Source organism: Miscanthus floridulus, unplaced genomic scaffold (assembly GCF_019320115.1).
Source record: "Miscanthus floridulus cultivar M001 unplaced genomic scaffold, ASM1932011v1 fs_370_1_2, whole genome shotgun sequence".
NCBI classification, from domain to species: Eukaryota; Viridiplantae; Streptophyta; class Magnoliopsida; order Poales; family Poaceae; genus Miscanthus; species Miscanthus floridulus.
The window spans coordinates 1,083-25,312 of record NW_027096660.1 but is presented as its reverse complement, the minus strand read 5'-3'; the positions used below and the strand labels follow the sequence as shown (position 1 = coordinate 25,312).

The following is a 24,230-nucleotide window of genomic DNA, read 5'->3' as shown; positions in this document are numbered from 1 at the left end:
GCACTAAAAATTAGCGGTTAAAATTAGTATTATACACCTTCAACTCTATTATACACTTCACCTCTCAATCCAACCACCTATTAGCAACCTTTTGCTAGCTTATTTTTAGTGCTAATGGATCCAAACAGACGATTAAAATGTTACACGAGATGATAGGATCATGTTAAATGAGGTATTTATGGGATCATTTTTTATTTCCACCTAATTACGGAGTAAGTGCAAGTGAAAATTTTCTAGCCATCTGATCAATTACATCGAAATGGCTGGCCTGTTGAACGGTTTAGTTTTGTTTCCACCTTATTGGCTTTGGACTCGCTCCCCGCCGTCGCTGCCACCGCCGCCACCGCCGGAGGCGTCCCGAGAACCCCGACCAAGCCATGCGCGTCCGCCACAAGCCCACGCCTGCCGTCGGAATGAATCCCCCTCTGCTACCGCTCTCCCTCCCCACCTCCGTCTAAGCCCTCCAAGAACCGTGAAGCAGGCAGGGAGAAGGTGGGTTGCAGCCGCAGCTACGTGGATTGGCGATTCCCAGCCATCAGACGACCAAACCCTCTCATCTGACGTAAGGGCAAGCACCCGCGAGCCTGACGCTTGAGGAGTGCCAGACTGAAGCCCCTCCTCCGGCCGCGCAGTCTCCAATTCGACGGGTGCCCAGGGCGGTGCGTACCGCTAGGCATATTTTTCTCTTCCTCTGAATTTAGGGTTTGAGAATGTGGAATTTCTTTTTATTCCTATGAAACCGACTGAAATTTGTGCAAAATTGGTTATTTATGATAGAACCCTGATTGATTGATATGCTTTTTTATTTTGTAATTGACAACATGAATCCTACCAGCGGTTAGCTTATTTCTAATTGTTTATAATTCTCGAGTAGATAATCTGTGTTCAGCACAGTTATAGTCAAAACTAGGTTGCAAATGATATTTGATATTTAAACTGAAAACTTTAGTAGTGTTATCAATGCTGTGAATTTGGGAGAGTGGATAGTCTGTGTTAGGTTTAGGATATGTCAACATAATTACTTAATTAGAAGTTTTTGGGATATAATGTTGATATACTGGACAGTGCAAGATTTTCACTGAAATGCTAGCTGTTCTTCTCATATTTGTCCACTCTTGCATCAAAATTTAGTGACAATATTTTTCTACTGTAACATTTAGTGGGCGATAATGTGATACACCATCTGAAAAATATATACTCTGTTATGATTGATCACAAACAGTGTTCTTAAAGGCAATGTCATGAAGAGTTCTAGCAATCTCATTGTAGAAAAGTCATCAAATAGTCAATTTGTAATCTTTTGTAATTTTTTACATGATGGGACGCTGCTTCAACTGCCCAGTGACTGCTCTTTACAGTATGAAGTTTTGAAGTTTATTATTTCACAATCTTACAGATGAGTTGATTTCATGTTGCACTAGTTGCAGTCTAGAGAAACAGCTTCACAAGGTCACCCTTTCCACAGGGGATAGTGAAAGCAGTCCAGGAACAAGTCTACAACTAAGCATCTGTATCTGTTGTTTGCATTAGTTTCCCAATTCTGTTGTCAGTAGTTTTGGTAGAAATTTATCAGTATATTTGCAAGCTGCCAGCTGAGCAGATTATGAAGTAGCAGATCATCTATTTTATTCCCAGGAGTATGTGATGTTTTTTACTTTTTTATTTTTCTCGTATTATCTATTTTCCATAGAAAGAGCTATTCTGTATGTTCCTATTTATATTTTTCAACTTTTCATAGTATATAAATAGCAGCGAGTGTCTATTCACCCTTGCTTATGCTGACTGCTAACTGTAAACAACAGCTTGCAGTGGTGGCCTGGTGGGTTTTACAGCAGACAAGCATTTTGATTGGTTTGGTCAGCAGTGGAAGCGAAACTGGGAGTTGGGCAATGGATTTTAATGGGTTGAACCCACAGGTCCAGTGCCTAGTTTGGTTTGGTATGGGGTGAACAGAAGTCATGGTTCGGGTTGGTTTGGTTTTTGCGACTGAATGAATGGTTAGGGGTGGGTTAATTAAACAGTGCATGCCTGTCCTGGATTGGTGTGGGTTCGGCCCGGATCCAAGCCCACTAGTAGGGTTACTCATGAATCAATGTTAAGTTCTAAATGTAGATCTTTGAATTCAGGTAAATAATTAGATTATAGATATTTATATATGGCCAAGCATATTACTTATTATCCGTGCTCACCATTTACAGCAAAACTAGGGATTGAGGCTTCAAGCCGGAACTTCCTGATCCCATCTCATGAGCGATCCTGGCGGCTGCACCTTGCGGCGGCTGCCGACGGCAGCGGAGGTGGTGGGGCGGCTCAAGGATGATGGCGACTTCGATGCTCTCCGCTGCGCCATCGTTCGGAAGGTCAAGGACAACGTAAGCTTCCCCAAACGTCAATCCCCCAAATCCTTTACCCCAAGGTTTTGCGATTTTGTCGCTCTTGGTCCCTAATCCTGTGCACATGCCACTCCTTTTCACTGAATTCTCCGGTGGATCGCTCACCGCTGTTACTTGATTCGATATCGTGCTTGATTGTTTGTACTAAGAGATTGCAATAGGTGACCCAGGGTGTGGTGTTTCTCCGGAATTTCGTCTGTTTCGTCTGCTATAGGACTTAAGATTCCAATGCTGTATAGGGAACACTTTAGATTTAACCCTGGTTGAGGCGTGAATCGATCCTTTCCTTGGCAGCTCTCTAGTGGACAACTGCAGAACTTTGTTGTCATTGAAAATAGTCTTGTTTGGGTGAACTACAATATGAGTTCTGTGTTCTGGTGTTTGTTTAGTTATGAAATCCTAAGGTTCTAAATGGACTGATTCGATGCTTGTTACAAAACGTTTCAAAATTATAATTTGCAGGATGGTGGAAGAGAACTTCGAACATTAGAGTGTCTGTACCCTTTTGCATTTATGTTATTCTATGCTGCATCTGGGAGGAAGTTTCAACTTTCAAGAGTTCCCCTCTATCAGATGTGTGTAGAGGTTCTCCAAAGGTTTCTCTCTATTCGACACGTGTAGAGGTTCACCAAAGTTTCTATGATAGGAAGGTGTACATCTGGATGTAGTTTACATGGGAAAACAGAAGGGTCAATTGTGAGGAAGGTCTTCACATTCATATGCATGTTTTTTCCCCTTTTTGTGTTTCAATATCTCAGCGATGTGGACATTAGGTGCGCAAGGAAGATAACCATGCTTTGTGGCAAGCCACTATAAGACCAATATTTTCCTGTTTGTTGTATTAGGATTGTGGAAATGCTCAGCCTGCCACTTCCAACACGTGCAGTAGTCTTGCGACGCAGCATTTATTAGGACTATAAATGGAGTGGAGAGTTGAATTGTCCACCACTAGAATGACTGCTGAGCTACATGCCAAACATGGTTACAATGGATTAGAGCTTGTGATGAGTTACGGATAATAATTTTATGAGCTTTTCACAATGAGCTGGGGGTCTTGCCATTCTAGTGCGACCTTGTTGCGCTGCTGCAGTATGGGTGACTAGAGATAAAAGCTCAAATCGTTAACCACAATAATTATTATCTGAAACTGCAACACAGTTGTAGAGCACCAATTGTTTGAGTCATTTGTCCGAACTATTGCAATTTGTATAACCTCTGGTGATGTTGCATAATTATTATTATCCGGTCATCTGTTGACAAATGTGAGACACTAGTATGTATACTTTTGTCGTATACAAATGTTTTCAGCATGATGTTCTGCTTTGTTATTAACAATTCACATTTCCTAGCCAGCCAGGGAGAGTGTGAGACATCTCTCTTGCCGTAGTCGAGATTTATTTTATTTTATTTTATTTTATTTTATTTATAAGACATGCTGATTGCCAGTTGCTCAACTAAATATCAAATGGTTCCAGTTGTATGATGAAAATGGCCTCTTCTTCATAGTGACTTTATTTATGTATAAGCTGCGGCAAAAGAAGTTTCCTTTGTATAGGAAGCATGTGCTGTCTGTGTCTTTCTTTTCCTTTTTTGATTGAGACATGAAGGGTTTGTTATCTGGGTTGTCTATGCATAGTCCTTTCAACCATATTTATTCACATTTAATTGATTTCCTGTGATCACAGCTTATTTGCAGTTATTCTGTTGCATCACTTGTCTCTTGGGCAATTTGAAATTTATGTTAAGAGTATCTATTTCACCATGCTAGATGGGTGTATGCTCTGCTTACAAGGCCAGCATCTTGCTCAGTAGATGTAGGTTGCAAACAGTGCATAGTAACATAACCTTTGTTTGTCAGATATGGTATTAGTGGTGCATAGGAGTATAAGTTGATAACATACTATTTTTTCTTGCAGGAGGTACTACGGAACAAAATCATCTCAGAGGTAAAGCAGTCAGTGGTTCTACAAGAGGATGGATCTGAGAGGATGAAATTAAAAGACCTATCTGATGCAATTTTTCAAGATATTGGGTAATTTGAGCCACTTCTTTGTAAAAGCCTTCAAATGTATCACTTCTTAGATTCTCATACTAGATATTGGTTACTAACTCAACTTGTTGCTACACTGCTCTTCCATATCAGGGGCAAAATAATGGGTCAAATATCAGATGAGGTATGGAATGTCATCAAGTCAAATGAAACTGATATACAGGGAACTGTGAAAGCCGTCTACAATAGGATACTGAACCCTGAAAAGGTCCCTGAGCCTTCTACCAAGAAGCTGAAGCGGAAAGGCAAAGAGGAACAAGTTTTGCCAACAAAAACAGCAACTACCGTTGCAGTCGAGGCGGAAGATGATGATCCGGAGGAACCACCGGGATTTGGTTTCAGCAATACTCAGCGTAATGATATAGGAGCAACAAAGCCACCGATGAATTTGGAAAATGGTAATGAAGCGAAACCAAATGGAGGTGAGCCAGCTGCTATCAGCAATCCAGGGGATGAGGAGGATCCTGAAGTGCCCCCTGGATTTGGTTAACGCAGTTCACAAACTTCAGTGGCAGTGCAGCTGTTTCTTTCTTAGCAATATACAAGGGAAATGTTTGATTTTTCTGTTGACAGGAAGAGGAATGCTTTAGCTCATGTCTGCGACTTCAGAGGTACCGCAGTTGAAACCAGTGTAATGGTGGCCAAGTCTATGCAACCCCAGGATATCTTTTACTGTGATGTCGTTGTGTGCGGAGTTTCTGACTCTGTTTCTGCCCTGCTTGCCTCCTAAGTTGCTAGTTGCTTGCTCCATGTAAATGTTGCAAGGCGGGGAGCCCATGAATCATGAGATGGATTTGAAGCCCATGGGCTATTTTGGGCATCGCCGAAGGAAGATTATATATTCTTCCGAATTTCTAGCATGGATGCCTGGCTGGCTGGCTCACAAGTCAACCAAACAGGCTCCAAATGTGTGTGTGTTTTGAGAGAAATTTTCCAGTTTGTGTCAAAAACGGATTTTGGGAGTTCTTTTGCAAAGGTCTTGAGCTGAACAGCTCTCCCAGCTTAATTTTTTGCACGTTTATTTATACACCTAGAATAAGTATTTATACTATAAAAGCTCTCCCACCTCCCAGCTTAATTTTTTGCACATTTATTCATACACCTAGAACAAATATTTATGCTATAAACATATTTTTTTTGAATATATGGACTGGAACATGCATCACCAAACCATACTCGGCTTTTTGTTTGGAGTGTTTGTTGGTAAATAAGGAACGAGTGCATGACAGGTTGCTATTTTCTACGGCATTGCTAGCATTCGGACAGACGCCCGCGTCTGCACCTCAACTGACCCAACGCAGCGTTTGCGCCCACCCGACCCCACATGGTGTTTGCGCCCCTGCCCAACCCCACGCGATGTCTGTGCCCCGCCTGACGCCCCGATCCCTCGCACCTCCTCTAGCAACTACAACAAGCAGGTCACATTGCAATATGTGCAATACCCGATTTACTTTTGAAACATTCAGATGCAACACTTGCAACATACGTCTGAAGACAGATGAAACACTTGAAACATGAGTCTGAAACAATTGCAAAAACACCTGAAAACCATTACAAACATATGCAACATCCAGATAAAACACTTGCAACATATGTGTGAACACATATACAACATCTAGATAAACACACTTGCAACATACGTCTAAAAAATAGATGAAACATTGGGAACAAAAGTTTGCAACATACGTGTATAACCATTGCAACATATGCAACATCCCGATCTACTTTTGCAACATCCATATAAAACACTTAACATACCTCTGAAATACTTGAAACATACGTTTGCAATATGTGTTTTCAACGCAACATCTACTTGATGCTTGAACAATTGGAGGCTTGTTGACGCGGAGCTCGACGCCGACGCGGAGCTCGATGCCGCAGAGTGGCGCCCAGCTCCGGTTGAGAAGGCCACTCCAATGGAGAAGGAGGCGGGAACGGTGGAGAACGCCACGACGGGCAGATGGCCAGGTGGAGAGGAAGGATGGCATGCGGCGACGCTGGAGTGTGGTGGAGAGAGAGGACAGCGGCCGGTCGGGCGCGGTGGCGCGGCGGTGTGGTCACGCCACGGTGGCGTTGTTGCGCTGGAGCACTTGTGCGGCGGTGCGGACGCGACGGTGGTACGGTGCATGGAGAGGAACAGACGACGGGCTCACGAGTAGATAAGGTTGGGGACGAGCAGATACGCAAGTGGAGATTTGGGCCGTTTGGCTAGTATCGTGGTCCATCAGCGGCAGCGTTCGGACATATGGACGTTCATAATATTTTCTAACTTGAGTAAAAAAGAAAGATCGCTAATCTTCTACAATCTAAAGGTGGATCTAAACTAGACCCTCCATCCTCTAATACAGTATTTTCTAAAAAAAAATCAGAATAACTTAAAAGGAATATTCAAATGGCACATGTAAACCTAATTAAAGAGTTTCTCATGATTTCTTTTTTTAACATAATTTGTTAAACTTGAGCATGGACAACATATATAATGTCTTATATTTCAATATTAATTTCCAGGCCAAATGAGATACAAAGTCTGGTGCATGATCAGTATACAAACAAGCTTCAGCACCCTCCATACATGCACCGTAGGCAGCTAGACAGTGTGCCAATTGATTGCAGGTTCTATTACAAACAGAGATTATATAAGCGTTAAATTCATACAGCATCAAATCTCTAATTTGTGTTAAGGACCTGTTTGGTAGGGCTCCTCTCCGGCTCCGGCTCTGGCTTCTCCAGAGGAGAGGAGCCCTGCCAAACGTATTTCTAAAGGAGCCGTTTTTCTAGTAAAAAAACAGATGAGCCGGAGCTGTTTTGGAGAAGCCATATAAGTCCTCCAAAACGACTCTGGTTCATGCCAAACACCCCCTAAATAAGCAACCATATGAACTCCTATCCCAAGTCGTTGTTCTGAGAGCATCACCAAGAATGGCGGCATCCATCTCTAAGATAACACACGGTTCATGCCAAGTTGAAAAGCCCTTTCAACACTCCGAAGAGCTGCTAACGTTTCAGCATTTAAAGCGTCGAGTGAGATCAAGTTCGGTCGGGCCAAACAAAACGCAGCCTGTTCGTTTGCTCGAATATGATCGTGAATTATAAGCTGGAATAGTATTTTTTTCTCACACCAAACCAGCTAACAGTAAATAATTTACCATCGTTTACGGCCTGCCGAACAGGCTGACGATCAGAACCTGACACGAGCACAGTGTGCTGACCATCTCAGTCTTCTCACTCAAATTATTTTTGGAAGAGTCATTTTTAATAAAAATTGCTCTTTATATCTTTTTACCGTCCAACAATTTCACCGTATCTTATGCGCACTTTAGAGGCTAACATTACTCTTTATCTTTGACTAGCGAGAAATCTAGAATAGAAAAATGATAATAATTAAAAAAATCTCATTAAATAAGTTGTTGAAGAAATTTATTTATTTATTAGCTGAAATATCTACTTCTATCAATAAGGAAGGATAAGGTCAATAATTTTTACTAGCATCCACTCAACGTGTCATGTCAAGTTAGGCTATTTCTTAGCCTTTTGGTTTTCCTATATCGGGTCAGATTCTGAGTAAAAAATAAAAAACACGATCAGCGCGATAGTTGTTGTAAGTAAAAAAATCATGACCCAAGCGCATCCGATGGACTAATTAAATCAGGTTATTTTGGGCAGGTTAGGTTGGGTTGATCAGATGACCCACAATCAGGTTATAACAGACCAAGACCATATTCTTCGTTCTTCACCATCCATGAACACCGTTGATTCTTAGTAAACAAAGAAACTGGTGGTACTCAGCTTAATGGTACTCCCAAGATATGCAACAGTTTTCTAAACAAACAAAAGATTTCTAAACTCCTATCTCTAAACTATCATTCCCTGCTTTCAATTACCCCCAACCAAGCCCCAACCAAACGAGCCGTCAGCGTTCCAGTACTACTAGTCTACTAGGGGAGGCGGGGTAATTCCGTAACTATGACAAGTGAAATACAGCCCAAAATATGAACATTTTTTTAGGATGGTACCAGTGCCCATAGCTACACCATCTGAACCTATCATATCCAAAGTGGAAGCCTCGGCTCTATCTTTCTTCGCTCTTCATTTTTCTAATCAACGTTGCAGCAGTAAACAGAGCTTCTTTCTCGAATGGTGATATCCGGATATTCCTGCAGACAACATAAATGATAAATTGGTATAAAGTTCAGATTATTTTTTGGAGACTCCCTGGTTGTAAGCAACAATCAGATTCAAAGCTTTAGAAACATGATGGTTGCTACAATGTATGACATTACAAAAATTAAGATACTCACGGGCTAGCTTTTCTGATATTTTGAAAAGCAGATATGAAGTTGGAAGATATCTCTTGGAGAGTGGCTCCAATTTTTTCGGAGGTAGCAGTAGAATTGCTAGTGACATCTTGAACAGAAAGGCACACCTGAAAATGAGTAATAAAACTGAATAGATCGAATGTAGTAGCTGGAAATGTATCAAAAGAACATAAGGAGCAAATTAGGAACATCAAAGACAGGGATTTAAGTTAACAGCTCTATCAATAATACTTAAGATTGCTTTCTTGAATTAAAAGTTAAAAGATGTGCTATACATATTATCGCTGGACTTAACACAGTATCATCATTAAAAATGAAAATATAAATGGTACCAGCAAAGGAAAAGATTGGCTAAATAGTATCATTGCAGGCACTGTTTATATGGGTAGCTGAAATGCTGGTTTTGCCCTCATGTTATTTTGGAAGTCACCAGAAAATTCACTGCAGAGGCATTCAGGACCATGGCAGTGGTTAAGTGGCTCACAATCTAGGAGATGTTCACAGCAATGGGCTGGTTGTAGAGGGGTCGCACTGGTGACAGGGGAAAGGGTGTTCATGCTATTTAAATATAAAAGCTAAGAGACATTCAAGGGGAAACATTATTTTACAGAATAAAGATGACAATATCATCCTGCAAGTTCAAAGTTATCTTATCTCTGTAAAACAGCTTGTTTGTCATGTCACAGACTTAATTTTCCCCATATTACATGTTATGTAAAAGGAAGTGCCAGCAAGACACACAATTATGGTTCATCTGGATGAGTTTGGGATATAACAAATCCCACATGACTGGCAGGTAACTTAGGGTGGCGATCATTTATCTAGAATAATTAGGTCATTGGAGCAATCTGCAAAAACTATTTCCAGGGAAGTGCAATGGCAGGTAACTTGGACTGCTAAGATGAATCTGCAAAAACTATATGTGCACACCAGCACCATCACAAGACTACATATGAGCATCCGTGACAGGACATACTACCATTTGCACAAGCTGTAAATTGCAGGTCACAAAAGAAAAATGCTTCCCATATTTTGTATATCCAAGTTTCACCTAATAAACTATTTCCAGGGAAGTGCATTGGCACATAATTTCTTGATTCTTATAGTCTACAAGGTAATATTCAGTGGCTTTAAGTTCTGCAGTCACTTTGCTTTGGCATGTATCAAAATCTAGTTCAAGACATGATTTAAAAAAAAATCAAGAAGGAACCGTAGAAGTCTTTGGGGTTTCTAACCTGGTAAGCATGTGTTAAGAGAAGCTGAGCAATTTCTGCACCCATCTTTTTGACAATAGCATTTGCGCTTGTGGCTGTCAAAAAGAAACTCAGAACACTTTCCAGTTTCAAATCTTCTTGTGAATTATCAGACCTCCTTCGAGTACGGACTGGGCCCTGCGAAGAAAAGGAGGGAGGAAACAGCATGCATGATTTCATGGTCACACAGGAAATTTGGAATGGAAGTTACCAAGCATAAGGACAAGTCTCAATTGCACATCTTGAAGCAACATGATAATACTGGAAATGTTAACTTAATTTTATGTATGTATTTGTAAGTTGTAACAAATGTAAGCCTATAAATACAAATTACTAATGAATCAACAATAAGTATGAAAGCTATTGGTTCAGAGGCGGGCTGACAGCTGATACCAATAAGCCTACAAGAGGCCAGAAAAAGCTGCAATAATCAACTCATTTTTATCTTAACCAGATTTTTTTAAAAGAAATACTGTCTTTGGGACAAGTGAGGTCATTGAAGAGTAAATTTAGAATACCTTGCCACAATATTTTGAAAAGTACTGCAGAATAATCTCCAATTTCCACTTCCCTTCCACAAAGGCCTGTTATAGTTATTCAAGGAATTATTTGTCTACAATTAAAAGTGCAAGAACAAGCTTCTAAAGAATCACAGTAAAATGAGCAATCGAAACAGATGTGGAGTTAAAAGCATTGCTTTCTAGTTACGTCTTCAAATTTGTTTTTCTTCAGAACGCCCTGTAGAAGAGTTGCAGGCTAGCAGCTAGATTGCTGACACCAAAGATCTTCTGTGTATAAGGTAATAAACACTTTTTCTCGAACATAGAGTTAATAAACACTCAAGCTAACCTGATGGCTACAGCTACTCTTTGGTCTGAAATTTTTAATTTCACTAAGGCCTAATTTGGAAGCAAGAGGGAGGTAAACCTAGGGATGCAAAGCCTTCTACGGAGAACTAGGCCTGTTCACTTGTCTGAATTCTGGAGGAATCTGGATGGTTTGGAGGAATGCTGGAGGAATTTGTGAGAGAAAAACACCGTTCCGGATGAAAAAATAAGCGGATCAAGCCGGGTTTAAGGGCACGCGAACGGGGCAAGTAAAATGAAATACCCATGGATTGCCAACTCCAGGAAAAGTCCAGGATCCCAGGGGGTTTGGAGTTTCCAAACTAGCCCTACTAACACTGACCAATCAAGCCATATGCTTCCCCATTGGCAAAACAGCTAGCAGTAAACTTGAAACTGTGCATAGGGGTTTACAGGAAGCCATTGATGCATAACCAGTGAATCTTTTTATGGAAGTTCCAACGCAAAAACAACACGATTACATGAACAAAGGAATTAAGATATCTGTACAAGAAAAACAGTGGTCAAGAGATGGCAATGGGTTGCAATTACCAAGAGAAATGGGGATAAATAACTGCTGTTGTAGGTTAGCTCATCCAAAATAATTTCCATGATAGGGTTTCTACAAAGAAGGAAATAGCATGTCAATACTCAATTAACAGCACCTTCAGCTCAAAAAGCATTGACTCACCTGAACCTGTCAGCTCTTGAAGTTAGCCCTAATGTGTCTGCTTCTTTCCTGATCAAGTCAAGTTTCATAACCTATATAAGAATGATGGTTAGCACTAGAGTACTAGACTATAACAAGGCATGGGTATCACCAAATTCCAAACACTAACCATCACAAATAATTTCCTGAGAGATACGAGTGTCCTTTCTGACTCAAAGGATGAATAGTTTAGGGAGAAATCGTGATCAGATGCTGATTTAGCTTTTCTTTCAGAAGGTACGATGTCTTCAACTTCATCTTTAGCTTCAGGGTGATACTGGTTGAGTAGAATAAACATGCAGTTCTTCACGAAAGATTTGAACATGAGCTTTCGTGATCCCTGTTAATAGTTGTCGACAAAAAATTCATCACTGTCACAAATTAAAATTACACAAGAAGGCACATTAGTGCCATGTAACTCGAACAACAACCACATGTCCAGATAAAACCTCTTTAAATGAAAACGGTAAGTTTAAATCCATGCAAACAGAGCAAAGAAAAATAGTGCATTTTTTGTGATTGATGTAGATCATACCAGAAGCATATTTAAGAGAGACTCTCTGAAAATCACCCAGTCTAGTGACTCTGTAACACAATCAGAAAACTGATAAGACATCTCTTTCACTTTGCAGACATATAAAAGCCACGAGATAAACAGCAAGGTTTCTGAGTAGTTTACCTTTGTATGCAATATGGCGAGGCACAAAATCTGCTTCAAGTGTGTTGACAAGATACTGGAACAGCATCATATTCTTGATAGCCTAGGTCATAGAACAGAAATTAACTGAAATTTCAAAGTCCAAAGGCAAATAATCAGATAAACCAGCAAAATGCAATGAAAGAGATAAAGCAGATTACGTTGTAGACGCATCAAAAAGATAAAAATATTACCTTTTAGGCTCATCCATGAAATGCAATGAAGAGATAAACAGATTACTTTCTAGACTCATCCATGAAATGAATAGTCGAACAGATAGATCTAGTCTACGTTACACTGATACGTGGCTGAGGGAGCGTATCGCGTGTCGGATACGTATCCGATACGGATACGCATCGGATACACGCTCGATACGTATCTGCAGAGTATTCGATTTTTTATTAATTTCGCAATTCTTGAGTACGCCTGTGGATACGTATCTGTATCTGGGATACGGCCCAGCCCAACAAAAACAATGTCTCCCTGTGTCTCCCCGACGCCCTAGCCCCCGACGCTCGCACCTCGTGCGGTCGCGCCGCCTCCAGCGAACACGCGCAAGGAAGCCTCGTCCCTACTCACCGGTCACCGGCAACGAGCCTCTGCCCCCGCTTGCCGGCCGGCGACGAGCCTCCGTCCCCCGCTCGCTGGAGACGAGCCCCCGTCCCCGCGCACAGCCTCCTGCGTACATGTGCGCCGCCTCCTGCGCAGGGGATGCGCCACTGCTCGCCGGCCGCCGTCGCCGAGCCTCTGGCCCCTCCATGCCATCCTCCTCCTCCAGATCGCCGCGCCGGGGAGCACCTAGCAGTTCGTCATGGTTGCGGCCAGCTCCCTTGATGCAGGGGAGAGGATGATTCAGCAGCAAAACAAGCTGTCTACTCTAATTCTGCATGTAGATCCCCTTCCCTATTCTTGATCTACTCTACTTCTGCAGTTCTTGCTTAATTTTGTTTGTTCCCCACTTCCTCTTCCTGATTTTTGCCCATTCTTGATTGCTTCATTGCTTGCATGCAATAGGTGGTCTCTCCAAATTTGGTAGTGCTGGCACAAGCTAAGTGCTAGTGCTAATCCTAGCATAGGATCTGTGGGCTGTGGCTACCAGCCACAATCACAACAGAGAACCGACATTAGGATTTCCTGTAACTCGAGTTTTAGACTTTCACAATTTTAATTTGTATTATTATTTATTTATTAAAAAATAGTAAAACGTATCCGCGTATCATGTTTTCTAGAAAATTGCCGTATCCGCGTATCCGTATCCTTCCAATACCGATACCGATACACGTATCCGTATCCGTGCTGCATAGGATCTAGTGAGTAGAACCTAATTCCAGCTGTCAGATAGATGAAAACATTAGTTTACTTTGATTAACAAAACAATAAAAATATAAGCTTCCCATTTTAAAGGCAAAGGTTGGTGTAACTTATTACTAATTGCAGAAAACCAAACAGGGAAACTAACGCAGACATGTGATAGAATCCCTTTATTATTTATTCTTCTGAGCAATCTAACTAAAAATACTCACATGATTATGAACAATCCAGAACAAATCCTAAGGACCAGAAATCAAAGGAGGTGAAGAGAAAAACAAAATGAAACAATAAAGTGTGCAGAGAAGGGGCTGCAACAGGGGGGGGGGGGGGGGGGGGCGTCATTAACCAACTTACTGTATCAAATGACTCAAATAAATAAAACAAGCAATTTGATATTCAATGATCAGTTGAACAAGTGTGCCACTTATGATACTTTAGGAAACAATAAAAATATAATATTAATCAAGAAACAGCTTGCAAACATCTGTGAGAAGCTAAAACATCATGGTGTTACCTTAATTCCATTATCATCATCCGTGGCATTTGTTGGTTCCACAATAGCCTCAATCAGCAACGAGAATCTCTTGGGAAGGACAAAACAGAGTCAGATATTTTCAATATTTCCGTGACAAAGAAAATTTGACAAAGTCAAGTACATTGGTCTAATGTACTTACAGCAACTATTGCCTAAAGTCTAAACAAACGAGGGAAGTAATTAGAGTAAGGTAACAGCCCAAATGGCAACGATACTTCTTAATCCCTACCTAATAGTATCAACTAGAACTAACGCTTACCACATAAGTCAAAAGGGTCTACAAACTTTTTTAAAAATATATATCAAAAAGTCCTAAAGGGAACAGGGGTCACAAGGGAAAAGAACAACCTAAATGAAAAACTCAAAAGGTACATTACAAGTATACCCGTAGCCGACGAAATAAGGAATACATTTTGGCCCAAAAAAGGATCCGAATAATCACAATGGATATTTCATCACTACTAAAACAGAGTTTGAATAGATGAACTATTATTTACAAGATGAGAACATTATATGTAATGTCAGCTTACTGAAGGATCAAATAGGTGATCTGAGCTCCTCACGTTTCCCCCAATCTCACTACTAACAGCACCATTGCCAAGGAGAAAAGGTAACCAGCACTGTGTAGAATGAGAAAATATTTGTGTTAGAAGTTCAATATAATACATGACAGTTTTATGAAGAGAGTGTTTTATGAAATTATATTATCTTATTTGTTTACCTCTTTAACTACCATCAAAGATTGGTGTCCACCAGAATCTGTCACATATGTTCTTGGATATTGCTGCAAAGGGAAAAAAAATCACCCATGAAGTGAGATATTTTCTGGTAGGAATTTTGTATCCAAGAAAATCACTAAAGCTCCCCTAAACCGCAAACAGAAAATGAAAGGGTGGTAGACTGAAAGTCAGTTGTGTCAATAAATAAAAGAAACGTTGAAGTGTCACTAAAATAGCACATTGGCATTATATATTGTTGAATTGCCAAGCTCAACATATAAAGGGGCAGCGGAACAAGGAACGATTGAACTTGCACTCAAGTGGCAGACAGATGGAGGAAATGGTAAGGAACGCTTTACCTTGCCCAATTCTGTTAAGAGAAGGAAACTTGCCACAGCAAGCTCCAGAGAGCTACTGTTTCGAAGAATCTGGAAAACACCATTGTACATTCTCCTGGCAAAAGGGCAGAAACACATGAAAGTGCACCATGGCATCGTATAACCGACCAAAATAACTTATGGCCACAATAGTACAACAGTTTCACAAAAAAAATAAACAAATATTCAGTAAAGATAACTTGAACTGAATAAGTAGGCACATAATGCAGGAAATGCTCCAACTCTGCATAAGGAGCACGTGCAGAACACAGGAGAATTTGAGGCGGAAGTTAACATCTAGTTTAAGAGAACAAATACAGAAGAACATTCTCAAGCTTTCATCACAATGCAACAAAATTTATGGAACAGGAACAGCCAGAGTATCGTCATCAGCCCAAAATACTACTCCCTCGTAGATAAGGACTTCTGAGAATTTTAGGAAAAATTAAGTGTAGCAAGGGACTCCGAATAGGGAGCACATGCTTAACACAAGATCATCTGCAACAAAAGTTGACCTCTACTTTAAGAAACCAGTTAAAGCAGAGAGTTCTCAAGCTCGCATCACAGTAACAAAAAAAAATGTGGAAGAGGAACAACTAAAGTACAAGTATTCTCATCAGCCAACTCCTGATTGGTCCTCGTTAATTAACTTGGGTTGGAGGCTTCTCAAGTCCTTATTTTGGGATATAAAATTATATTGGGACAGAGGGAATATATAGCTATATTTTGAGCTGAATGACGCAGCTAAATAGGAGGGCAGAGTAGAGACGCAGAGGGCACCAATCTATACTCAGCCTAGGTGGGTGAGGTCCGTACCACGATGGGGCCGATGGGCTGTCGGCGGCGAGGCAGGCGGAGCGCACGGCCTCCAAGAAGGCGACTCCTGCAGAGTTACATCAAGGACTTAGCGGCGGCGAGATTCGATTGCTACACGGAGACGGAAGGAAGAAACCTAATTGATTAATCAACCGAAGAGGGAAAAGATAGGGGAGCGGTTACGGTCGTCGTGGAGGTCGCGGGAGTCCTTGATGCCGGAGGAATCGAGGATTGCCATCGCGTTTTCCTCGATGCCCCCGTCCGTCGCGGCGGCGACGGAGGCCGGCGGCGCGTGAGAGGCCGCCATTTTCGGGGGTTTTGGGAGGGGTTTCGCAGAGGGCGGGAACAAAGAGGATGCAGAGACTTCGGAATTTTGTCTTCTGGATGAGACGTCTGCACCTGTTCTTCATCGCCTCGGGAGTGTTTGGTTTCATGGACTAAATTTTAGTTCATATCACATCGAATATTTGGATGCTATTTAGAAGAACTAAATATGAGTTAATTATAAAACTAATTATATAGATGAAGACTAATTTACGAGATAAATTTATTAAGCCTAATTAATCCACCATTAACACATATTTACTGTAGCACCATATTGTCAAATCATGGACTAATTAGGCTTAAAAAATTCGTCTCACAAATTAGCCACAATCTGTGCAATTAGTTATTTTTTTCGTCTATATTTAATACTTCATGCATGTGTCCAAATATCCGATGGGACAGGGACTAAAATTTTCCTGTAGAAACCAAACACCCCCTCAGTCGTGGTACAGTGTTTTCCTGGGTGATAGTAAAACAATATCAACTGATTTATAAGCTATAAAAATCATCAAGCGAAAAAAATATGACATGGTTTTTTTTTAAGATTCAGGCTAAAAATTATTTTGAGAGCTTTGGTAAATTGATCACCAAAAATCTGCATTTATGCTATCCATTCTCGTCCTTCCAAACAAAAATAGAACTGGGCATCCTCGTTCTCTCAACCAAATAGAGACGTAGGTTTATCCCATCATGAAAAAAGGAGAATGAGTCTAAATTATTCCTTCCTGTCTATGAACCAAATACAACCTTAGTGTATGTTGCCTATCATTGGCAGAACAAACATTATTAAATTTTAAAATATTTTTTTTTTCAAAAAATATAAAAAGATATGAGGACCTATACAAAGTCGAAGACTTAAACTCAAACGAATTTATTCCACCACAATGAACTCAACGGCTCAGTTTGTTTGATTAATGGATGAAAAGGAACAAAACAACTTTCTATACGAGAATATTTCTATAGATACTGGACAAATCCATCTCAAATAAAAATCTAAAATACAGCTTATCATACTTTGGAATGTAAAAAAATAACACTTGGGCCAGTATATTGAAACGAGATGGAACCACCACATTCCCGTTTGGTAGGACTTCTCCACCGGCTTCAGGAGCCATTTGGAGCCGTTTTCTACTAAACGGGGTAAAGTAAAATAGCTTCACTTGTGAAGCCCCTAAAAACATGCTCTCACAGTGATTTGGGGTGGGATGGAGCCAAAAAAAGTGGCTTCTCCCGGCTCCTCCTCCAGGCCCCTGAAAACATGCTCTCACAGGAAGCCATTTTACCAAACGGTTTACCAAAACCGCTTCAGCTCCACCAGTGGAACGGTTCGTGGAGCTGAAGCAAAAAAAAAAAAAAAAATAGCTTCACTAGTAAAGTGAAGCCCTACCAAACAGGGGTATATGAATGGTATCGTCCATTCCTTAACAATAGGGATCAAATTATTCTAAGTTTCTAACATACTTTACTCTCCATTTTTGTAACTAAATACTATCTAAGGGTGCACGACACCCGGCTCTTACGGTGGAGCGGTCATCTACGGGCCTCTTTGGCAGGGTTTTGGTCTCGTTCGTTTCGTTGAAAAAACAAATTAAAATACTGTTCTGGCTGATTTGGCCTGAGAGAGAAACACTGTTCTGACTACGAGCTGAAAAAGGCGGATTATAAGAGAAACGAACGGGGCCTTTGTGTGGCTTCAGATTCGCTACTGTAGCAAAATGTCATGTTCGCTTGGCTGATAAACTATGACTAAAAGTACTGATGACTGATATATTATAAGAGAAAATATTATACGTTCGCTGAAAAAGTACGGATTATAAGCTAAACGAACGTGGTGTCTATTGGCTTCTCTTTTCTATACAGTAAGCAGTTCATTTTTAAGTAGAGTGAGAAAAATAGCTCAACGCTGTAGTGCTAACAGTAACGTTATAGGGGAAGTTGAATTTCATAAATCCTCTCAAAAAGAACCTAAAAATAACTTCTTACAAAACGGGGATGAACTCGGGTGCCGCCGGATCTTAAAAAAACATGACTTCTGCTGGCTAGTCCAAAAGCAGTAGAATCAAAACGCATCGTCATCATTTATACACACTCTAAGTCTCATCAGTCATCGATCACCAAACTCTCACGCCGTTCAGGCCAGACGCTGCGGCTGCGCGGCCTCGACGGCGGCGGACCCCGGCCTCCGCGTGACCACCAGCTGCGAGGACAACAGGAAGGCGTCGAGGCGGCCACCGGCTTGGTCCTCCTCGTCGCCGTCGACTCCGTGGTCGCCTTCGTCGAAGTTGAGCGCGTAGCTGAGCGGGTCGTACCGAAAGTCCCCGGCGCCCGCGCGGCGGCGCCACCGCATCCGCTCGGCCAGACCCCCGCTGCTGCCGCCGAAGCAGCACACGGTGGCGCGCTGCTTGTGCCGCATCACGCACAGCGACGACAATGACGGCGGCGCCTCCATTACCATCCGCTCCGCCCCCAAACAAACAGCAACAGCGCACGGACGTACGGTCGTCGATCAACTGCTGTGAGCAGGTCAGACGACTGGTGATGATTTGTACAAGTAAGTAGCCTTGGATTAGCTTGCTTACTGCTTGATAAGGTGGGGGACGACACGACGAGCAGGAGTCGAGCTGGTTAAGTAGCAGGGGACGGAGAAGGACATGCTGCTGGGACGACGGGACAGGCAGGTGGAGGTGGCGGCGCGGATGCCAGCGTGCCGTATCCGTCGCTGGTGTCGTTGCAGGTGGGGCGGGTCCGCGGGCTACAGTACAAGCAGGGGCAGTCTTGGGCTTGGGTCTCGTGCGCGCGGCCCGCCGAGTTTTTCTTCCCTATTTTTTAACCGCGGCCTGGAGCGTGTGGTCTGTGCTTAAACGATTTTTTTTTTCTTGATGTAAAAAAATAAAAAATGGCCACCTTGATAATACGGCGCCCATTGGATGGTCGGTCACTCAAGTTTGGATAGCGTCTGCCGTCTTGTGTACGTCGTTGTGCAATGTTTTGGCCAATCCTATATGGTATACGTTGATCGATGCCAAGCAGAACTTGCTCAAAATTTTGCAAATTTCAGTTGGGTGAATTTGTGCACGCACGGAGGCACAGATTAAACAAGACCCGGATCTTAGGGCGCTTAAGTGAATTAGGTACGCCCATTCTCAGTTAGGCAACTCATGGTGTCCTTATTAACAGTATTATTACAGGGAAAAAGGGACAGGTCAGAAAAGCACAGGATTCATAAATCGTATTGGAGGCAACAAAACTAGTCCTCCCTTAAATCACAAGTAAGCAATGTTTTAGGGTTGCCTACAACCTTTTGAAAGTTTGACAACTATTTTTAATCACAATATATTCATAAAATTTACCAAATGTATATTTTTACCAAACTATCCATCAAGACAAATCTACCTGTAACACTTCCGAAAATTCAAAATTAACATACAAAAAGTAGAGTAATCTGTGATCAAAGTTTGAAATACTTGAAAACATCAAAATAACAAGGCACATCTATCCATCAGAAGAAGATAACAAGGCCCTGTTCGCTTCTCTTATAATCCGCCTTTTCAACTTGTTTTTTCAACCAGAACAGTGTTTCCCTCTCACAACAAATTAGCCGAAATAATATTTCGACTTGTTTTTTCAGCGAAGCGAACGGGGCGGTATCAATAAAACGTTCCTCTTCCCCGTGGTATAAGTCAGCACACGTTAATACGGGAAACAACGCTTCACAACTGTACCGGCACCTTTCATTTTCCTGAGCGTCACTCTCGGCGGAGAAATTTAGGCAGATGTCACAGTCGCACATGACTTGTTATGCCATTAACGTTAGTTATAAGAATCTGAATCTATGAGCTGAAGTGTTAATTTGCATCACCTGCTTCACCCAAAGGATTCAAAACTTTGCAATTCCTGCCGTGGAATCTCTCCGGGGACTCAAAAGTATACCACCATGGTACCACACTACTAGCGGCTAATGACAATAGATTTGAGGGGCAGTGAGCTGACAAATGACAAGTGTGTGTTACCCTAACTGAAGACACAAAGGGTGTGGGTTTGGAAGCAAGAATATACCTTAGGTCCCTAACAGTCAAACGTGCTTTACAAAGGGTGCAGCTTGTAGTGTCAAAGCTCAATTCTGCTTCCCGTTTCTAGTGCCACCAACAGGGTCACCGCAGCTCGAGGATGATTCTGATGCTATCGGAAGAATCATGTCCCCTGGCATATCACTTGAGAACGAATCTCGAGCTTGTGCAATGGCGCTTTGGCACTCGAAATGGGCTATCAAACCTCTTAGCTGTTACAGGAGAACAGATCAGTTAGCTACAAGCCATCACACATTCTGCACAGCAGACCATTGGTTTAAATGACACAAAGCAGAACATGAATATATTACGCATTCTGGAAAAGACATTGCTTTAAACATACTAACCTCTTCTTGAAGTTTTTCAATCTTCTCATCTTTTAATCTAAGGGCAGCTTGCTCCCTGAAACAGAATTACACCAACTTAGATAAAAGCCATAATAAGTGTATGTTCTAGTTTCTAAATTGGTATGATCATAGTGTTCAACACCTGGAACAGTGACCAAAGAACATAACATTCTAACAAATGACCAAAAAGAAAGAAAAAAAAAAATCCTTGATCGCTCATAACTCATGAAACCATATGGAAGCTAGTAGGTCTATACCAAATTGAGCTGTCCAAGGCATTTGTGGACATAAATATTAGGATCAGTTATTAGGGAGGCAGCAAAAGCACAGTATGCGCATCTTGCTGATCCATATTCTCTAGCTTGAATAAAAATAATATAGGACTTCATCAAACAATAAGCATTATTTAATAGATTGGTTCTGTGTTTATTTCAAATGCAACAAAGAAACTACCTTGCTTGTGCTTTTCGTATCGTTTCCATCCACATCTCCTGATTCTTGACAAGATTGCCATTAACCTGAGAAAAAAGACACAATCCAAACAATTAATACAAATGAAGGCCTCAGATAACACAAATTCTTAAGCACTAACATTTTGATGTAGCTGTAGCATATAGTAAAGTACTCACTTCATCAAGAAATCTTTTCTCTTCCTTAAACTTGTCAAACTTTGCTTCCAACTTTTGGAGTTTTATGCTCATGGCTTTCTCAGTAGCAGCAGAAATTTCTCTCTCAGTTTCCTCTTTGACTTCTAGTAGAAGTGACTCATAGTACTACATTAGCACGAAAACCAAATAAACAACACACGGTTTTATATACAGTAGCAGATAGCAAACATCATTTAAAAAAAGCACAATAACTTATGGACTTACATTTCTTTGCTTTTCAAGTTGAAATGTTACAAGATCATTGTACTCTTCAACAATCTAAAATAGGGGGAAGTCAATGTTGTAATGCAAGGTATAGAAGTTTATCAGGATGCTATTTGATGATAGTTAACAAAACAAATTCTTTACTTAAACACATTACAGCTTCAAATTTACTGTTCAGTAGAGCTTCATTCATTGCGGTATCACCACTGCATAGTGAACACGTGCTCTCTGCTGTGTGATCACCATGGCGATTGTACTCAACTAGCTTTCCATCTGTTTTTGACTGAATAAGCCGATGGACATAGTTGTCCCCAGCATAGTCCCAAACTTTCTGTGTCTCTAACTCAAGTGAATAACAATGTTGAGTTTCCTTCCAGTGTTCAATAGCATGTCCACCTTTGTACCTGTGAATATGCCCAGCAATTAAATCAAATAAGTTATTTAATAAATTCACAATTGCCAGAATAAACATGAAATATTTTACCTTCCACAGCCAACATGGCCACAGATTAGACATATCCAAAGATGCTCCGAAGTTCCGCAAATAGAACACATGGATTTCTCTGGTTGCTGCTGACAATATCTACAGACCTGAAAGATACTTTCAATGTAAACACAAATGCACAAGCTGCCAACAAGAGTAAACGAATGGCATACTATGTTTTTTTTCCTAAAGCCAGGGAAAAAAAGACTATTAACAAAGGTCAGATCCAATCCATCCACTATCAAATGTAAAACGAAAGAAAGAATTGCTGAATGTACAAATTTGAAATACTGCTAGCTTGGTGATAAAAGATATTCCCATAGGCAACAATAGCATAGCTGAGTTTCATATTTCCATTTTGAATTTAAATACAGATGTGGCAATGATACAATCAGCACACAGTACTGCAATTAGTAAATTAATATAAAACAAACACATTAACCAAGTAAATCATCTCAGTCACTTACCGGGCATGAGGAGTCTGTCCATTTTGATATGCACGAGCAGTGGAAAGAATGGTTGCAGATTGTTGTGAGAATACCTCCAGGATCTTGGTCAAGTCGTTCTATTTAAAGATCGAAACAAATAAATGATGTGATCAAAATAAACTTCAAACACCATCATGTTTGGGCTGAAATATACTAGAGAGCTGATAAAAATGCATGGCACTAAGCCTCTATAAAGCGAAGTCAACATAAAAAGGAATAATGGATATATTACATAATAACACAAAGTTTCATGTACTATGCACTGCCGAAGGAACAAAACAGAGAAACCTCCCAAAAGAAAACTAAGCACCCTACATTATAGTAAGCCAGTTTAACAGATGATATGTTTGAAAAACCCTAAATTCTGTTAGATAATCTACTGCTACCTTGTGTGAACACAGCAAGGGAAGACGCCGCAGAAAAGGCCCCCTGCTGTGATACTGTAGCCGTTGCACTGTAGCCACATGCAGAGACCGGCGCAGAGTCAGCCCTGTATGTTATCTAGTTACTGTTACAACATGTACGCTGCACTAGGACTAGATGGATAGAGTTGTATAAATAGACTACCACGGCAACTCAGTAAAGAGAGTTCATATTTGTCATCTCCCATACAGGGCTTCAGCCAACGTTGGTGTCTTGTACTGTGTGTATGCTCTGTTCTTCCTTCTTCTTCTAGCTCTAGCCATAGTGTGTGGGGACGGAAAACGCTTGTTCGTGGTCGGCACGGCTAGTGGGTGCTCGGCAACACTAGCGAGTGCTCGGCAAGACTGGTGAGTGGTTCACTCACCTGAGCCGGTGATCCTGTGGGCTAACAAGTGGTATCGGAGCCGTCTAACCGCTGGCGATGACGGGCGGTTTGGAGATGGGCGACAGCAGTGGCACTGTTGTGGCTGCCCAGCCACGACCGGAGGTCGTTCGCACGGTGCGGGAGGTCAGCGGCACCAGTTGGCCGACGCTGACTCGCACCAACTATGGAGAGTGGTCGGTGACCATGAAGGTCAAGCTCAGAGCCCGACGGCTCTGGAATGCTGTTGACAAGGGCACCGACAATGAAGAAGATGACATGTCAGCGTTAGAGGTTATCCTCGCTGCTGTACCGGCGGAGTACAGGGAGCCGTTGGGGGTGAAGAGCTCTACTAAGGAGGCGTGGGAGGCTATTGCGGCGATGCGCGTCGGTTCCGACCGCGCAAAGAAGGCGACGGCCCAGCTTCTAAAGCAGGAGTACGCCAACCTCAAGTTCAAGGATGGTGAAACGGTGGAGGACTTCTCCCTCCGCCTGCAGACGCTCATCAGCAAGCTGAAGAGCCATGGCGTCACCATCGATGAAGAGGAGACGATCTCAAGTACCTCCACTCCGTGCCGGCAAAGTACATCCAGATTGCTCTCTCCATAGAGACGATGCTGGACTTGTTCACCCTCACCATTGAGAATGTGATAGGCCATCTACGGGCGGTGGACGAGCGCCTGGAGCAGGCGACAGCAACGAAGGACAGCGGGAAACTCCTGCTGACGGAAGAGAAGTAGGCTACTCGGAGGAACTCCGGGAAGGCAGCCTCCTCCAGCCGCGGTGGCGATGGCAAGCGCTGCGGCAGGGCTTCTTCGGAGAAGAAGAAGCAAGTCGACCCCA

General features: G+C 41.8%; 4 protein-coding genes across 8 annotated transcripts; 1 reads left to right on the top strand and 3 right to left on the bottom strand.

The window, feature by feature from the left end:
* Positions 1–262: 262 nt before the first annotated feature.
* LOC136531547 (uncharacterized) lies at positions 263–5,121 on the top strand. Of its 5 annotated transcripts, none has more exons than XM_066524196.1 (5): positions 263–659; positions 1,803–1,819; positions 2,199–2,372; positions 4,310–4,425; positions 4,537–5,121. In XM_066524196.1, exons 3-5 carry the CDS (start codon positions 2,247–2,249, stop codon positions 4,931–4,933), a joined length of 639 nt encoding a protein of 212 aa, XP_066380293.1. In that variant the 5' UTR covers positions 263–659; positions 1,803–1,819; positions 2,199–2,246; the 3' UTR covers positions 4,934–5,121. The 5 variants fall into 5 exon arrangements, with proteins under 5 accessions (XP_066380293.1, XP_066380291.1, XP_066380289.1 ...); XM_066524194.1 differs by having other exon boundaries at positions 1,803–2,126; XM_066524192.1 differs by lacking the exon at positions 1,803–1,819.
* Positions 5,122–8,138: 3,017 nt separating this feature from the next.
* LOC136531550 (negative regulator of systemic acquired resistance SNI1-like) lies at positions 8,139–16,420 on the bottom strand. The gene is made up of 15 exons (XM_066524198.1): positions 16,205–16,420; positions 16,022–16,088; positions 15,188–15,281; positions 14,831–14,893; positions 14,640–14,729; positions 14,089–14,157; positions 12,246–12,327; positions 12,102–12,151; positions 11,697–11,906; positions 11,549–11,619; positions 11,410–11,479; positions 10,531–10,596; positions 9,995–10,150; positions 8,742–8,866; positions 8,139–8,597 (listed from the first exon to the last, which is right to left on the bottom strand). Exons 1-15 carry the CDS (start codon positions 16,326–16,328, stop codon positions 8,513–8,515), a joined length of 1,422 nt encoding a protein of 473 aa, XP_066380295.1. The 5' UTR covers positions 16,329–16,420; the 3' UTR covers positions 8,139–8,512.
* A 1,940-nt stretch (positions 16,421–18,360) lies between these two features.
* LOC136531543 (uncharacterized) lies at positions 18,361–19,154 on the bottom strand. The gene has a single exon (XM_066524185.1). It carries the CDS (start codon positions 18,798–18,800, stop codon positions 18,477–18,479), a length of 324 nt encoding a protein of 107 aa, XP_066380282.1. The 5' UTR covers positions 18,801–19,154; the 3' UTR covers positions 18,361–18,476.
* A 609-nt stretch (positions 19,155–19,763) lies between these two features.
* On the bottom strand, positions 19,764–23,190 carry LOC136531544 (BRAP2 RING ZnF UBP domain-containing protein 2-like; the record flags this gene model as incomplete). Its single annotated transcript, XM_066524186.1, has 10 exons — positions 19,764–20,624; positions 20,760–20,814; positions 21,213–21,277; positions 21,389–21,532; positions 21,632–21,685; positions 21,789–22,035; positions 22,116–22,222; positions 22,583–22,680; positions 22,990–23,093; positions 23,171–23,190. Coding segments are annotated over 10 exons (1,059 nt in total), but the record flags the coding sequence as incomplete, so codon positions are not given.
* Positions 23,191–24,230: the final 1,040 nt, after the last annotated feature.

Coding starts and splice junctions, on each gene's coding strand:
- LOC136531547 (XM_066524192.1), top strand. CDS start 2,247: ATGAGCGATCCTGGCGGCTGCACCTTGCGGCGGCTGCCGACGGCAGCG. Junction 2,373..4,309: donor TTCGGAAGGTCAAGGACAAC/GTAAGCTTCCCC, acceptor TTTTTCTTGCAG/GAGGTACTACGGAACAAAAT. Junction 4,426..4,536: donor GCAATTTTTCAAGATATTGG/GTAATTTGAGCC, acceptor CTTCCATATCAG/GGGCAAAATAATGGGTCAAA.
- LOC136531550 (XM_066524198.1), bottom strand. CDS start 16,328: ATGGCGGCCTCTCACGCGCCGCCGGCCTCCGTCGCCGCCGCGACGGAC. Junction 14,158..14,639: donor ATCACCTATTTGATCCTTCA/GTAAGCTGACAT, acceptor GTCCTTCCCAAG/AGATTCTCGTTGCTGATTGA. Junction 11,480..11,548: donor TCAAGAGCTGACAGGTTCAG/GTGAGTCAATGC, acceptor CCTTCTTTGTAG/AAACCCTATCATGGAAATTA.
- LOC136531543 (XM_066524185.1), bottom strand. CDS start 18,800: ATGGTAATGGAGGCGCCGCCGTCATTGTCGTCGCTGTGCGTGATGCGG.